Raw genomic sequence first — 15,918 nt, 5'->3', positions numbered from 1 at the left:
CAGACACACAAACATACAGAATCTGGTGTTTGTTAATAGTAAAGATTCGTAGCACTCATGATGTCAGAAGTACCTCAAGAAGTGATAAACAGAGATCGTTTTATTTCCGAGTTCGATGCGAAACCATGGGATCCGAAGAGAAGAGAAAAATGTTTCATTTATGAGAAAGAGTGAGTTAATTCATTTTTGAATCGACCACAATAGTCATTTTATTGCAGAATCACTGACGTTCAAGACATTACTAGCGACTTATCGGAAGGATTCGATTTGGAGAGAGATGATGGATTACTGGCAACTATCTTAGTCGGTCCACCTGACTTATTTCAGTTTTTTGTGTGGCACGTCGAAATTTGTAGTTGAAACACCAGAGCTTTATATTTGTTAACTTTTGTAGAAATTCCAGCAAATTAAAATGAAAACGTATCTGTTTGATTTTTTCTCTTGACTTTTTCGAACAAAATGAGAAGGAAATCACTTCTATCGGATTCATTAAGGTGGTGATTCGAGAGTAGGCAACGTACGGGAGACTGAACAATTTCATTGTAATTTCAATTATTCCCAGGTCTACATCGGAAGTATCTATCCAACAGCTGGGCGTATCACAGACAAATGCAGAGCTCAAAATCGATGATTTCAAGTCTATTTTTTCTAAAAGTTTTTCAATTTCAAATCCAAATTCAATGCCATTTTCAATCAATAAACGCTTTATTACAACACTTGTTCTCCCTTTTCCAGTTCACTCAACTGTCTTCTTTTTCGGTTTTGACGCGGCCTGTTTTTCAAATTGGGCATCCATTTTAGTGGGTTCAATACAGCTGAAAATTTGATGGAAATATGAAAAGAATCAGGTAGAAATAGCTTCTTACTTGATCTTGTTCTTCTTTGCTTGTATAGTGTTGGCACGAGTGTCAAGTCCCTGGAAATTAGAGGAAGATAAAACAGTTTGCAAGGATGCATATTCAGATTTCAAATCTTTCAAGGACTGCTCATTTTACCTCAGCTTTCAGAGCAGCTATTCTCCGATTCAACTGTTTCCAAGAGCCGTCATCAAACGCCAATCTCTTTTTGATTGTCCATAAAAAGCCTGCCGACTCATCGAGTGATTTTCTTGCATTTAATATGAACACTTCATTATTGACATTATTATCAATACAAATTGTGAATGCAGGAGATGTTTCAAGATTGAACTCAACTTCTTTATTCTCTGCTTTCCCTCCTTTGTCACCTTTCTCTTCTTCCTTTTCGTCTTTTCCACATGAAAATTCTCTCTTCTCTTCTTCTTTTTCTGGCTCTTTCTTCTCTTTCAACTCATTCCCTTCTTCTTTTTTCTCTTCTTCTTCTTCTTCTTCTAATTTTTCATCGAACGAAAAATCTGAAATTGTGTTGAAAGATGTGGACGGTGTGGACATTGTGGACATTGTGAGTTTTCTTCCACCGGTAGGATTTTTGTGTGATTCTTTTGGTTTACTTGTCTGCAAACCTTACTGAAATCTATATTTTCAGAAGATCACACTTACACATGAAGCCGCCAATAGGATAAACGTTACCATTGGAAAACATTTCACAATAAGTTGCAGGTATTCCTCCTGGAATTATGGATGTAAATCTGCTAAATTCCAAAGAGAAACTCACCATGTTGGAAAGTAAAACTAACTTTGTAAACTAGGAAATAAGTGAATGCTCTTAATTTTTCCGATTGAAATGGTTTCTTTTTTATTCGAAATAGAGCATTGTACACGTCGAACTTTTGAATGTCATCTTCGACAACTTTGTTTTTTCTTCATTTCACGTGCGTTTAGACTGTGCTCATATTCAAGTAATCTCTTTGGAGACGCGGAATCCAAACAATTTCTAAATTTCGTTATAGGTACTTTCGACTACGTGGAATCCATTTCTGCCATCAAAACCGGCTAAATGTTTCCGCGAGCTGAGTTATGAGCTCTCAAACATTTCATATGGGCGCTGGGAAATACAAATGGAACCATCTTCCTTTTTCTCTTTCTTCATAGCTGTGTAGTCTTATTCCATTACCAGAGTTTTCCGGAATTCTTTTCTTCTTTTTATCATTTCTGTTATTAAAATTTCACATCCGACTTTCTTTTTAGAAAATTAACTTCCGAGGCTTCCGTCTTCCGCTGAAAATGGTTTAACCACTTCCGATTTCTGTGTGAAATGCTCAGAAATTTTTGAATTTTGGTGGTTTTTGATGCAATTTCGTATGAAGACAACGCCAAAATTCTTTGTATTGATGAAAAATTTCCTTAAATTTGTCATTTTCAAAACTAACTTTCTGAAAGTTCTCGTCACGCTGAATTTGAAAATCAACATTTCATGATATTCGTCCCAAAATTGACCAAGTTAGATCATTTTAGGATATTACAATATAAAAAAATATAATTTTTGAAAAATATAAGTAAAAATAGGTAGAAAAAAGGGCATTTTTATCACATGTTTGCCCTTAAAAAGTCCATCTTTTGTTACTAAAATTTAATTTTTGATTTCCTCTTCTGCAATTCCTGTTCTCTCCCCTCCCCATACTGATAACATTTCGCTCCTATAAAACCTTCTTTTCTTATCTTTTTTTCATTTTATTAGGCATCAAATGAATTCATTTCTAGTCTATTCTTTTTTATTATTGGTGATAGGTACCCAATTGGTGGAAGCCGGAAAGTGTGCAGACTGTATCGCCAGTGGGAAACAGTGAGTTTTTGGGTCTGTGTGTCGGTTTGTCCGGATTGTGATTTAAAGATTTGAATAGGGAAGGAAGAGAGCTTTCAAAAAAATATAGTCATGTTCATTTCTCAAAGGCACACACCGTAACCCTGTATAACCCAAATTCAGAAATATATGAACAATCTTTACTAATAATATTCAACAGATTCCGTCTGTCCGTTTATGTGTTGCAAGCCATAACTCCCTCTGTAGTGGACCGATTTCTATGAAACCTAGACAGATTGATTGGAAATTTCCCTTAGATGATGCCCGAACTTTTCTTTTTTCGAAAAAGTTGATTCTGACGTCTTCTGGAGACGATGACCATTTCAATGGTTAAAAGCGTTGAGAAAAGGTGTGTCCCGACAGGGTGGTAGAAAGCTCAAGACTACTGACTCGGTGTTTCTTATCTGCATTCTCGAAAAAGCTCGGGACGCACGTATTTGGTGTACACAGGTAAACCGCTAAGTCCCAAAAGCGTCTTGTTGGCGGCTGAAAAAGCGCTAGCGGCTTAATAACGGCCCAATAACCGGTGAGCGACCGCCAAAGTCCCAACGGCGGCTTAATAACCGATGAGTGACAATGTTGCGGAACATTACAGAAGTTGTGTTAGAGATGGAATTTTGAGAAAATATTTTAGGAGATGGGTCCTGTTAGATAGATGATTCATTCTTTATTTCGTTTTTTTCATAAAAATGGATTTTATTTTTGGCGGCTTAAAAACGGCTTAATGGCGGCTGAACAGCCGCTGGCGGCTAAATCACTGGCCAGGAACGGGCTAATAACCGGTGAGTGAACCGCTGACGGCTAAACGGCGGCTTAATAACCGGTGAACGACACCGTTCCGAGAAAGAGTTTGAGTTGGAATTTCAAAACTATCACACTGATGGATAAATTTTGAATCTAATTTCTTTACTTTTTTCTTCCTAGATTGTTCCCCAGTGACTAATTCATCATACAAATAAAGGACTATAACCGTGAAACCTGTATCACAGGAGCACCTATTATGGATCTACCCACGAAGAAAACTTGTACCATTTAATGCAATTTAATTCTATTCACGAATGCAATTTAATGCATTTTTTGCATTTTTGTGCCATAAAAATGCATTATTTTGCGTTCGTGGGTAGGCAAATTTTCTTCGTGGGTAGATCCATTATGAAGAGTTTGAAGCAAGATACATATCTCGAATGGCATCTCAGTTACGAACTTTTTTTCAACTGATGAAATATTTCATTTGTATCAAGCTATATTTTGTCAGTTGAGAACTTTTTAGTATCTCTTCTCAGAACCAAGTTATGCTACGTTGAACTTGTACATCTGGATGCGTCTCTATCACAGAGTATACGGTAGTTCAAATTCATGTTCAAAGTTACTGAAATGTGTCTCTTTTGCAACTCTCGGTTTTAGTCTATTTAAAACTTTTCGCGTTCACTACTTTTCTTAACTATCTTCCCTTTTTCGACATGCCTTCAACGTTCAAGTTTCAATCCAAGTCGCCGCTTTCAGCGAAAAGCCACAACGACACTCCGCTTTTCCGGTGTTCGCAGTAAATCTTCACCGGCGCCGCTCGAATTATTTTTCAGTAAAAACGTTTATTTTTCTTCGATTTTCATGTATTTCTTGGTAATTTTTTAGTTTGTTACATTTCGTTTAGATAATTGAACAATCTTAATAACTATCCGCTTTCTACCCGTTGAATAATTACTCCATTATTCGTTTCTAGGCTAATCGATACAACTTGTGATGGCGTCGGGCGCCTCAACGCAATATGGAGGATATTTTCGCTATCGGAGGACAGAAAAGGTTTGTTATCTCATGAACACGTTGATTTTTTCGGAACCACCTCCTTTCATTCTAACGAGTTTTTCTCGAAAATGAATTGTAATTTTCGGAAAATTTTCTGTAATTATCCGAGGTAACTGGAGAATCTAAATATAGGAGTTAAAAAGAATTTTCCGAAAATTACAATTCATTTTCGAGAAAAACTCGTTAGAATGAAAGGGGGTGGTTCCGAAAAAATCGCCGTGTATGAATCTGATTATAATTTTATGAAAATTACCTATTCTTTTACAGAATCCGACGTATTATCCATTGAAAAAAGCAACAGAAGCCCATCAGGACTACCAAAACGTTTCCATGAGAAATTCAGAGACAACGACGACGTTTTTCACATAAAATAAAGGTATTTTCATTTCTTTATAAAAGAAAATAAGCATGGTTATTTAGGACAAAACATCGTCAAGTGTACTCATCTTCGGAATCGAACGTATGTCTCCCCTCAAAGGATTTGTTACAATACTCAGAGGTATTCAACAAGCTAAAGGAGAAATCAATGTGCGTAACTATTGAACTTCGAGCAAATTTTACCCATTTTATTTCAGATTTAAAGAACAATCTTCACCAAAAAAGGATTCTCTCGAATGATAATCAAAACTCCGATCGTTCAATTTCACACTTGGAACGAAACAATAAGAAGCGAAGAAAACAAGTCAAATGGAGTCAAAAGCCAAGAATATTTTAATTTCTATTTTTCTTCTTTTATCCTTTTAATTGTATTTTTGTTTTTTTCTTATAATAAACAATAATTATTCAACCATGTGTTCCGAAAGTACCGGGGAAAGGGGCCTATTGGGAAAGTGCGCCGGGTGAAAGTTGGCCCGGTGGCGGCTAAACGTTGGTCCGTCGGCGGCTCGCAACTTCAACCACCGTATGTTCGCCGTTGGGCAACTTGCGCGCCGCCGCCGGCCCGTTTTTGGGACTTAGCGGTTTACCTGTGTAGCGGTCTACGCAGATGACTCTCACGCACGGGGTGGTGAGTTCGTTCCCGCCAGGTCGGAAATGTTTTTTGGTTTTTTGTTGGAGGTTGTAAATAACGCCGTTACAGTCGAGATTTCGTAGGTTGCGTGGGTATAATCGGGGAAAAAAACTACGGTTTGGAAACTGCGCCGCAAATTTGCGTTCGTCTGTGCACACTATCCCCAATTTTCGTTCCCCGATTAAGAGGCTCTCTCCGATTTTCGTACAGCTCCTAACTTTCAAAATGCTTAAAAATTACAATCCTGCAAACGCCGAGTCAAAAACTGATTTATCCATAAGACTTTCGTCCGCATCTTCTTGGGGAAGGGAGGCGGCATCGCCGCCGATCAGTCAAAAGCTCAGAAAGATTACATTTTTTGTCAAAAGGAAAATATGTTTTGAAGTTTTTGAAAAAAGTTATAACGTTTTTTGCCTATATCACTATTTATGTACATAAAGTGCATTTCTTTGAAGATCTTCAAGAATTCTGCCAACTTTTGTGGTGCACTTTCAGGTAGAAATAAGGATTGGAATCAAAATAGACTGAATAAGAGTGCACTTCTACTTTTAAACTTAGAAGTATGTGAAATAGTTTTGAAGTATTCTAGAGAAAAGACGCGGCATCGCCGCCGAAGAGGTATAAAATGAGAAAGCAGAACTTTTCGGATCAAACCAGACTAAGAAGAAGATTTCCGTGTAAGTATATGGAAAAAAATTTTTATACTGACATTCCATATTCCACTGGAAAAAAGTCATTGAGAAAAGTTGTTAAAATATTATCAGAAATACAGAAGTGTTTTAATTGTTCTCTACCGGAAAGGGCTCCTTAGCTAACGAAAACTACCTTACAAGTGAATAAGTTATACGATCCAAGAGTAAAGTAGAAGTCTGAGACCTCGATAGTAGTAATTCTGCATGATCACTCGCCTTTTGAGAAGGGAAGAAAGAAGAGTTATCAAGTTCACGTTCTTCTGTGAGATTGTTTTGAAATAAGGAAAACATAGGAAGAAAGTTCTAATTGGTAAATTCAAAAACAGCTCATTCTAAATTCCATATTCTATCAAGATAGAAAAAGTCATTGAGAAAGTTTGCAGAGTTTGAGTCTGAAAAGGAGAGATTTTACAATTGTGCTTTGTCGGAACGGACTGTTCCAGCTAAGAAGCGCCGCAGGCGCTGTAAAACTGAGAAGGGTGGTGTAGGGAAGGAGGTTTAGTCGCCGTTAGGCGACGTAAACCGACTGGTTATGTATATCCAGTTATAAAATTTTCAATTTTTCAAAAAGCCAATGCGTTTTTTTCAATAACTTTGTCACATTTTCATGTATTAGAGGAAACATCGAAGGGCTGACTAGGTTCCTAATAATTTTTAGGAGTAGAACCTTTTTTCCCTACATTTTGAGCTAGAAATTTTCAAAAAAACATAAAAACTGACCAAGTAACAGATTTTCGAAACATTTCGAAAAAATTAGATTTATTAATTCGCTTGTAACTTGAATACTTGATCGCAGATCTGATTCATATTTATATTTTTGGAATAAGCTTGTCAAGAGCTTTCAGAAAAATATAATCATGCCTTCAGGGTTCACCACGAAACTACGGTATGCGCCTTTAAACTGGGTTACTGTAGTTCTCGTGGTGGGACCCAATTGAAAGCAAATATAGGCATGATTATACTCATTCGAAGCGCCTTGACGAGCTGATTTCAAAATATAAAATTTAATAAATTTTGAAATAGAACTGACAAAGTTGCATCACTTTTTGTTAACCCTTGGTGTTAAAAATATGTTTTGTGTTGTAACTCTGTCCGATATGCTCCAATTTTTAAAAAATCTGTAATTTTAGAATCAGTGTGATGAGAGCTTTCAGAAAAGTATACTCTTGTCTATGTAGGGTCCCACCACGAAAACTACAGTATCCCAGTTTAAAGGCGCATACCGTATTTTTGTGGTGAGTCCAAATATGGTCATGATTATACTTTTCTGAAAGCTCTAAACGAGCAGAATCTGAATATATTTTTGAAATCTTAATAATTTTCAGCTGGTGTGTGACAGTCAACGAATGCGGCTTCACTCCATGTGTCACTTCCATTGGGGTAAGTCTCTGAAACCATGATTTGTTCCCCACCCGTAAAATCGAAGAATCACCACCTCGACCATCATAGACTCCTTCTTTCTCATTTACTACTTTATTGGATGTGAAACCAAAAAGAGAAAGTTGCATTTCGTCTGGCAGTTGGCTCTTCTTGACGTTGTTGTCATCGTTTATGGTCCAAGATAGCAAGACTGATCAGTGCGAGCCTTGAAGACTTGTTGTCCTGGATTGGTATTTCCTCCCGATCCTTGGTTTTGGTTGTTGCTGGCTCCTCCACCACTTCCACCGGATGCATAATCTTCACGAGCGTATCCAGACGATGAGGCATTCGATCCCATGTAGCCGGAGCTGTATCCACCAGCGCTCATGTAAGCCGACTTGTCCGCCATTGCTGTCTTCGATTGAGGGTTGTTCAGAGAGAAAGGTTCTCAGAATGCTTTCAATTGGGTCCCACCACGAGAACTACAGTAACCCAGTTTAAAGGCGCATACCGTAGTTTCGTGGTGAACCCTGAAGGCATGATTATATTTTTCTGAAAGCTCTTGACAAGCTGATTCCAAAAATATAAATATGAATCAGATCTGCGATCAAGTATTCAAGTTACAAGCGAATTAATAAATCTAATTTTTTCGAAATGTTTCGAAAATCTGTTACTTGGTCAGTTTTTATGTTTTTTTGAAAATTTCTAGCTCAAAATGTAGGGAAAAAAGGTTCTACTCCTAAAAATTATTAGGAACCTAGTCAGCCCTTCGATGTTTCCTCTAATACATGAAAATGTGACAAAGTTATTGAAAAAAACGCATTGGCTTTTTGAAAAATTGAAAATTTTATAACTGGATATACATAATTGTTCATATATTTCTGAATTTGGGTTATACAGGGTTACGGTGTGTGCCTTTGAGAAATGAACATGACTATATTTTTTTGAAAGCTCTCTTCCTTCCCTATTCAAATCTTTAAATCACAATCCGGACAAACCGACACACAGACCCAACAACTCACTGTTTCCCACTGGCGATACAGTCTGCACACTTTCCGGCTTCCACCAATTGGGTACCTATCACCAATAATAAAAAAGAATAGACTAGAAATGAATTCATTTGATGCCTAATAAAATGAAAAAAAAGATAAGAAAAGAAGGTTTTATAGGAGCGAAATGTTATCAGTATGGGGAGGGGAGAGAACAGGAATTGCAGAAGAGGAAATCAAAAATTAAATTTTAGTAACAAAAGATGGACTTTTTAAGGGCAAACATGTGATAAAAATGCCCTTTTTTCTACCTATTTTTACTTATATTTTTCAAAAATTATATTTTTTTATATTGTAATATCCTAAAATGATCTAACTTGGTCAATTTTGGGACGAATATCATGAAATGTTGATTTTCAAATTCAGCGTGACGAGAACTTTCAGAAAGTTAGTTTTGAAAATGACAAATTTAAGGAAATTTTTCATCAATACAAAGAATTTCGGCGTTGTCTTCATACGAAATTGCATCAAAAACCACCAAAATTCAAAAATTTCTGAGCATTTCACACAGAAATCGGAAGTGGTTAAACCATTTTCAGCGGAAGACGGAAGCCTCGGAAGTTAATTTTCTAAAAAGAAAGTCGGATGTGAAATTTTAATAACAGAAATGATAAAAAGAAGAAAAGAATTCCGGAAAACTCTGGTAATGGAATAAGACTACACAGCTATGAAGAAAGAGAAAAATGAAGATGGTTCCATTTGTATTTCCCAGCGCCCATATGAAATGTTTGAGAGCTCATAACTCAGCTCGCGGAAACATTTAGCCGGTTTTGATGGCAGAAATGGATTCCACGTAGTCGAAAGTACCTATAACGAAATTTAGAAATTGTTTGGATTCCGCGTCTCCAAAGAGATTACTTGAATATGAGCACAGTCTAAACGCACGTGAAATGAAGAAAAAACAAAGTTGTCGAAGATGACATTCAAAAGTTCGACGTGTACAATGCTCTATTTCGAATAAAAAAGAAACCATTTCAATCGGAAAAATTAAGAGCATTCACTTATTTCCTAGTTTACAAAGTTAGTTTTGCTTTCCAACATGGTGAGTTTCTCTTTGGAATTTAGCAGATTTACATCCATAATTCCAGGAGGAATACCTGCAACTTATTGTGAAATGTTTTCCAATGGTAACGTTTATCCTATTGGCGGCTTCATGTGTAAGTGTGATCTTCTGAAAATATAGATTTCAGTAAGGTTTGCAGACAAGTAAACCAAAAGAATCACACAAAAATCCTACCGGTGGAAGAAAACTCACAATGTCCACAATGTCCACACCGTCCACATCTTTCAACACAATTTCAGATTTTTCGTTCGATGAAAAATTAGAAGAAGAAGAAGAAGAAGAGAAAAAAGAAGAAGGGAATGAGTTGAAAGAGAAGAAAGAGCCAGAAAAAGAAGAAGAGAAGAGAGAATTTTCATGTGGAAAAGACGAAAAGGAAGAAGAGAAAGGTGACAAAGGAGGGAAAGCAGAGAATAAAGAAGTTGAGTTCAATCTTGAAACATCTCCTGCATTCACAATTTGTATTGATAATAATGTCAATAATGAAGTGTTCATATTAAATGCAAGAAAATCACTCGATGAGTCGGCAGGCTTTTTATGGACAATCAAAAAGAGATTGGCGTTTGATGACGGCTCTTGGAAACAGTTGAATCGGAGAATAGCTGCTCTGAAAGCTGAGGTAAAATGAGCAGTCCTTGAAAGATTTGAAATCTGAATATGCATCCTTGCAAACTGTTTTATCTTCCTCTAATTTCCAGGGACTTGACACTCGTGCCAACACTATACAAGCAAAGAAGAACAAGATCAAGTAAGAAGCTATTTCTACCTGATTCTTTTCATATTTCCATCAAATTTTCAGCTGTATTGAACCCACTAAAATGGATGCCCAATTTGAAAAACAGGCCGCGTCAAAACCGAAAAAGAAGACAGTTGAGTGAACTGGAAAAGGGAGAACAAGTGTTGTAATAAAGCGTTTATTGATTGAAAATGGCATTGAATTTGGATTTGAAATTGAAAACCTTTTAGAAAAAATACACTTGAAATCATCGATTTTGAGCTCTGCATTTGTCTGTGATACGCCCAGCTGTTGGATAGATACTTCCGATGTAGACCTGGGAATAATTGAAATTACAATGAAATTGTTCAGTCTCCCGTACGTTGCCTACTCTCGAATCACCACCTTAATGAATCCGATAGAAGTGATTTCCTTCTCATTTTGTTCGAAAAAGTCAAGAGAAAAAATCAAACAGATACGTTTTCATTTTAATTTGCTGGAATTTCTACAAAAGTTAACAAATATAAAGCTCTGGTGTTTCAACTACAAATTTCGACGTGCCACACAAAAAACTGAAATAAGTCAGGTGGACCGACTAAGATAGTTGCCAGTAATCCATCATCTCTCTCCAAATCGAATCCTTCCGATAAGTCGCTAGTAATGTCTTGAACGTCAGTGATTCTGCAATAAAATGACTATTGTGGTCGATTCAAAAATGAATTAACTCACTCTTTCTCATAAATGAAACATTTTTCTCTTCTCTTCGGATCCCATGGTTTCGCATCGAACTCGGAAATAAAACGATCTCTGTTTATCACTTCTTGAGGTACTTCTGACATCATGAGTGCTACGAATTTTGTATTATTTCCGTTTCTCCATTGTCTTATGAATTCAATAAAAGTTCAATATTAAAAGTAGGATTAATGATGCACAAAATTTTTCCATTGAATCCAAGTAAATGTTCTCTTGTAATCCAACTACTCTCGTAAAAAACTAATATTTATGTTCGAAAGATGTTCATACTTGTAGACACTTGTCCTTCAACTTTCGAGTGAATATGAACGTTTTTAACCGGATTCTCTATGTTATCGAAGAAGACGGACAGTTTGTCAGCAGTAACAGTTTCAGAAAGAATTTCAATTCCGGAAACTGATTTCATGCATGGTTCAGTTATGAATCCTTTCTAATCATTGATCACATTCAAATCCAACTCAAGAATAACCAAACTTGCTCGTAGTAAATCCAAAATGTACATAATTGGTTATTTTGAACCCACTGTGTGGGATATCACTGTATAGAATACTTCCTTCTAGGAACTCAATGCATCTGAATAATTTAATTATTTTTGTCTGTTTGAGACATTGAAACATACCTGAAATAGTGTTTGACTCCATCTATAGCCCCTATAAATCTTCTTCCCATACATCGAGCCGGACGTGGAGCAGTTTCGAATGGAATCGACAAATGTCGACCTCCCGTCGAAATTTGTAGTTGAAACACCAGAGCTTTATATTTGTTAACTTTTGTAGAAATTCCAGCAAATTAAAATGAAAACGTATCTGTTTGATTTTTTCTCTTGACTTTTTCGAACAAAATGAGAAGGAAATCACTTCTATCGGATTCATTAAGGTGGTGATTCGAGAGTAGGCAACGTACGGGAGACTGAACAATTTCATTGTAATTTCAATTATTCCCAGGTCTACATCGGAAGTATCTATCCAACAGCTGGGCGTATCACAGACAAATGCAGAGCTCAAAATCGATGATTTCAAGTCTGTTTTTTCTAAAAGTTTTTCAATTTCAAATCCAAATTCAATGCCATTTTCAATCAATAAACGCTTTATTACAACACTTGTTCTCCCTTTTCCAGTTCACTCAACTGTCTTCTTTTTCGGTTTTGACGCGGCCTGTTTTTCAAATTGGGCATCCATTTTAGTGGGTTCAATACAGCTGAAAATTTGATGGAAATATGAAAAGAATCAGGTAGAAATAGCTTCTTACTTGATCTTGTTCTTCTTTGCTTGTATAGTGTTGGCACGAGTGTCAAGTCCCTGGAAATTAGAGGAAGATAAAACAGTTTGCAAGGATGCATATTCAGATTTCAAATCTTTCAAGGACTGCTCATTTTACCTCAGCTTTCAGAGCAGCTATTCTCCGATTCAACTGTTTCCAAGAGCCGTCATCAAACGCCAATCTCTTTTTGATTGTCCATAAAAAGCCTGCCGACTCATCGAGTGATTTTCTTGCATTTAATATGAACACTTCATTATTGACATTATTATCAATACAAATTGTGAATGCAGGAGATGTTTCAAGATTGAACTCAACTTCTTTATTCTCTGCTTTCCCTCCTTTGTCACCTTTCTCTTCTTCCTTTTCGTCTTTTCCACATGAAAATTCTCTCTTCTCTTCTTCTTTTTCTGGCTCTTTCTTCTCTTTCAACTCATTCCCTTCTTCTTTTTTCTCTTCTTCTTCTTCTTCTTCTAATTTTTCATCGAACGAAAAATCTGAAATTGTGTTGAAAGATGTGGACGGTGTGGACATTGTGGACATTGTGAGTTTTCTTCCACCGGTAGGATTTTTGTGTGATTCTTTTGGTTTACTTGTCTGCAAACCTTACTGAAATCTATATTTTCAGAAGATCACACTTACACATGAAGCCGCCAATAGGATAAACGTTACCATTGGAAAACATTTCACAATAAGTTGCAGGTATTCCTCCTGGAATTATGGATGTAAATCTGCTAAATTCCAAAGAGAAACTCACCATGTTGGAAAGCAAAACTAACTTTGTAAACTAGGAAATAAGTGAATGTTCTTAATTTTTCCGATTGAAATGGTTTCTTTTTTATTCGAAATAGAGCATTGTACACGTCGAACTTTTGAATGTCATCTTCGACAACTTTGTTTTTTCTTCATTTCACGTGCGTTTAGACTGTGCTCATATTCAAGTAATCTCTTTGGAGACGCGGAATCCAAACAATTTCTAAATTTCGTGATAGGTACTTTCGACTACGTGGAATCCATTTCTGCCATCAAAACCGGCTAAATGTTTCCGCGAGCTGAGTTATGAGCTCTCAAACATTTCATATGGGCGCTAGGAAATACAAATGGAACCATCTTCCTTTTTCTCTTTCTTCATAGCTGTGTAGTCTTATTCCATTACCAGAGTTTTCCGGAATTCTTTTCTTCTTTTTATCATTTCTGTTATTAAAATTTCACATCCGACTCTCTTTTTAGAAAATTAACTTCCGAGGCTTCCGGCTTCCGCTGAAAATGGTTTAACCACTTCCGATTTCTGTGTGAAATGCTCAGAAATTTTTGAATTTTGGTGGTTTTTGATGCAATTTTGTATGAAGACATGAAAAATTTCCTTAAATTTGTCATTTTCAAGATTAACTTTCTGAAAGCTCTCGTCACGCTGAATCAGAAAATCAGTATTTCATGATATTCGTCCCGAAATTGACCAAGTTTCACCTTCAAAAATTGAAATCGGAAACATGCTGTCCCTACTTGTATCTCTAGGACCCAAGAACGGTTTTTATAGGAAGTATGGGAAAAAATGCGATTTTAATTTTCGAGACCTCCCGGTAAATCATTTTTAAGGTTCCGAAACAATGGTTTTTTGAAATTTTTTATTGAATCATATCATTTTACTTCAGTCCCAACACAGTTTTCGATCATACTACAAAAAAAATTTGAAAAAATTGAATTTTTGATTTTTTGAAATTTTTCCCTGATTTGAACCATTCGAGCTGAAATATTGAGGATAGCATTATAAAATAAGAAGAATACGATTGGAACATAATTTAGATTTATGAAGCAACTAATTTCCATCATTGGGTCATCTGCTTTTTACGTTTTCAAGATGAAATTTACCGAAATGCTCAACTAGGAAAGTTGATGAAACGGTACGTCACACTTGTAACTTTATTTGACAGATGACTGTGTTTAATATGACAGAAAACGTGAGAAAACTACAAAAATTAACTAATATAGCAAGATTTTCGAAACAAAAAAACTTTTCTGACTTCCACAAAAAGGTCAGACCATTGAACATTCATGAGCCTTATTTTTTCTATTTTTCTTGAAAATCTTGCTATATTAGTTAATTTTTGTAGTTTTCTCACGTTTTCTGTCATATTAAACACAGTCCTCTGTCAAATAAAGTTACAAGTGTGACGTACCGTTTCATCAACTTTCCTAGTTGAGCATTTCGGTAAATTTCATCTTGAAAACGTAAAAAGCAGATGACCCAATGATGGAAATTAGTTGCTTCATAAATCTAAATTATGTTCCAATTGTATTCTTCTTATTTTATAATGCTATCCTCAATAATCGCACTTTTTCCCATACTTCCCATAAAAACCGTTCTTGGGTCCTAGAGATACAAGTAGGGACAGCATGTTTCCGATTTCAAATTTTATGTAGATTTCGATTTTTAAATAAAAAAGTTTGTCTTGTCGGGTCACTGCCGAGATAAAAGCGATTTCATGAAAAAACCTGAAAATTTCATACATTTTGAAAAATTTCACTATGAAGGTGTTGAGCTGGAATTTTCTTCTGAATACAAGAAATGCTTAAAATAGTGTTTACAACAATTTCTCGTTAAGATTTCATACCTAACTACTTCAGAAAAATGTTTCGAAAAATATCGATTTTTTGATTTTTCTAGGTACCCAGGTGACGGACCTGGCCAAAAAGTACTCCGTTCTGCTGAAAACACTTTATACTATCTCTGATCAAAAGGACGGACAAATCGGAGATGGTCAACTTTTTTCGTGTGAACATGGGTGATCGAACGAGTCAGAGAGTGCGTCTTATACTCAAAACGTCTACAAGTGATAATTTATTCGATAATTGGACATTGAAAAAAAGTTTTGAAAGTAAATAAGTTACAAAAATTGGGATAATCATAAACATTTTAAAAGAGTTTTCATACATCCACAGAATGCCGCCGTTGATGCCAAACAAAGAAAAAAAACATTCTAACACAAGGCATGAATCGAATTGTTGCCAGCAATCCATCATGGCTTTCGAAATCGATTCCATCTGAACAATCTTCAGGTGTGTCGTTTGGGAGTATACTTAAAAATTAGTTTTAGCAAAATAAAATCATCAATGGAATTATCAAACTCTCTCTTTATCATAAGTATAACATTTGTCTCGTTTTGATGGATCCCATGGCTTGGCATTGAACTCAGAAATAAAACGATCTCTATTTAAAGCTTCATCAGACAATCCTTGAATCTTAGCTACAGTAAGCCTCATATTTTTCCATCTCTCCACTGTTTTATAAATTGAATTATTGATTCAATATCTAGGCTAGACCTAAATACCACCATGTAATTCACATCCATTCTGAGAAGATGCTCTTTTTTAACACATTCTCCATATTTTAAAAACAATTTGTCTGTTTGTAGAAAATTCAGGTTTGGATCCATCGGTCCTTCAACTTTCGATCTCAATTGAAATTCAGGAACTGTCACTTCTAAGTTATTGCAGAAAACTAA

General features: G+C 35.9%; 6 protein-coding genes across 6 annotated transcripts; 2 read left to right on the top strand and 4 right to left on the bottom strand.

Moving 5' to 3' along the window:
* Nucleotides 1–57: 57 nt before the first annotated feature.
* Nucleotides 58–631, top strand: GCK72_011092 (uncharacterized protein; the record flags this gene model as incomplete). Its single annotated transcript, XM_053728210.1, has 3 exons — nt 58–170; nt 219–303; nt 563–631. 3 exons carry the CDS (start codon nt 58–60, stop codon nt 629–631), a joined length of 267 nt encoding a protein of 88 aa, XP_053587787.1.
* A 105-nt stretch (nt 632–736) lies between these two features.
* On the bottom strand, nt 737–1,550 carry GCK72_011091 (uncharacterized protein; the record flags this gene model as incomplete). Its single annotated transcript, XM_053728209.1, has 4 exons — nt 737–815; nt 867–916; nt 996–1,472; nt 1,518–1,550. The coding sequence occupies 4 exons, from the start codon at nt 1,548–1,550 to the stop codon at nt 737–739; spliced, it is 639 nt and encodes a 212-aa protein (XP_053587786.1).
* Nucleotides 1,551–7,771: 6,221 nt separating this feature from the next.
* GCK72_011090 (uncharacterized protein) lies at nt 7,772–7,990 on the bottom strand (the record flags this gene model as incomplete). The annotated part of the gene is made up of 1 exon (XM_053728208.1): nt 7,772–7,990. The coding sequence occupies one exon, from the start codon at nt 7,988–7,990 to the stop codon at nt 7,772–7,774; it is 219 nt and encodes a 72-aa protein (XP_053587785.1).
* Nucleotides 7,991–9,754: 1,764 nt separating this feature from the next.
* On the top strand, nt 9,755–10,568 carry GCK72_011089 (uncharacterized protein; the record flags this gene model as incomplete). Its single annotated transcript, XM_053728207.1, has 4 exons — nt 9,755–9,787; nt 9,833–10,309; nt 10,389–10,438; nt 10,490–10,568. The coding sequence occupies 4 exons, from the start codon at nt 9,755–9,757 to the stop codon at nt 10,566–10,568; spliced, it is 639 nt and encodes a 212-aa protein (XP_053587784.1).
* Nucleotides 10,569–10,673: 105 nt separating this feature from the next.
* On the bottom strand, nt 10,674–11,247 carry GCK72_011088 (uncharacterized protein; the record flags this gene model as incomplete). The annotated part of the gene is made up of 3 exons (XM_053728206.1): nt 10,674–10,742; nt 11,002–11,086; nt 11,135–11,247. 3 exons carry the CDS (start codon nt 11,245–11,247, stop codon nt 10,674–10,676), a joined length of 267 nt encoding a protein of 88 aa, XP_053587783.1.
* Nucleotides 11,248–12,276: 1,029 nt separating this feature from the next.
* Nucleotides 12,277–13,090, bottom strand: GCK72_011087 (uncharacterized protein; the record flags this gene model as incomplete). The annotated part of the gene is made up of 4 exons (XM_003109281.2): nt 12,277–12,355; nt 12,407–12,456; nt 12,536–13,012; nt 13,058–13,090. The coding sequence occupies 4 exons, from the start codon at nt 13,088–13,090 to the stop codon at nt 12,277–12,279; spliced, it is 639 nt and encodes a 212-aa protein (XP_003109329.2).
* Between the last annotated feature and the right edge of the window lie 2,828 nt (nt 13,091–15,918).

The sequence above is a fragment of the Caenorhabditis remanei genome, chromosome III (genome assembly GCF_010183535.1).
Source record: "Caenorhabditis remanei strain PX506 chromosome III, whole genome shotgun sequence".
NCBI lineage: Eukaryota > Metazoa > Nematoda > Chromadorea > Rhabditida > Rhabditidae > Caenorhabditis > Caenorhabditis remanei.
Note: the sequence above shows the minus strand (reverse complement) of the source record. Positions and strands in the feature narration are given on the sequence as shown.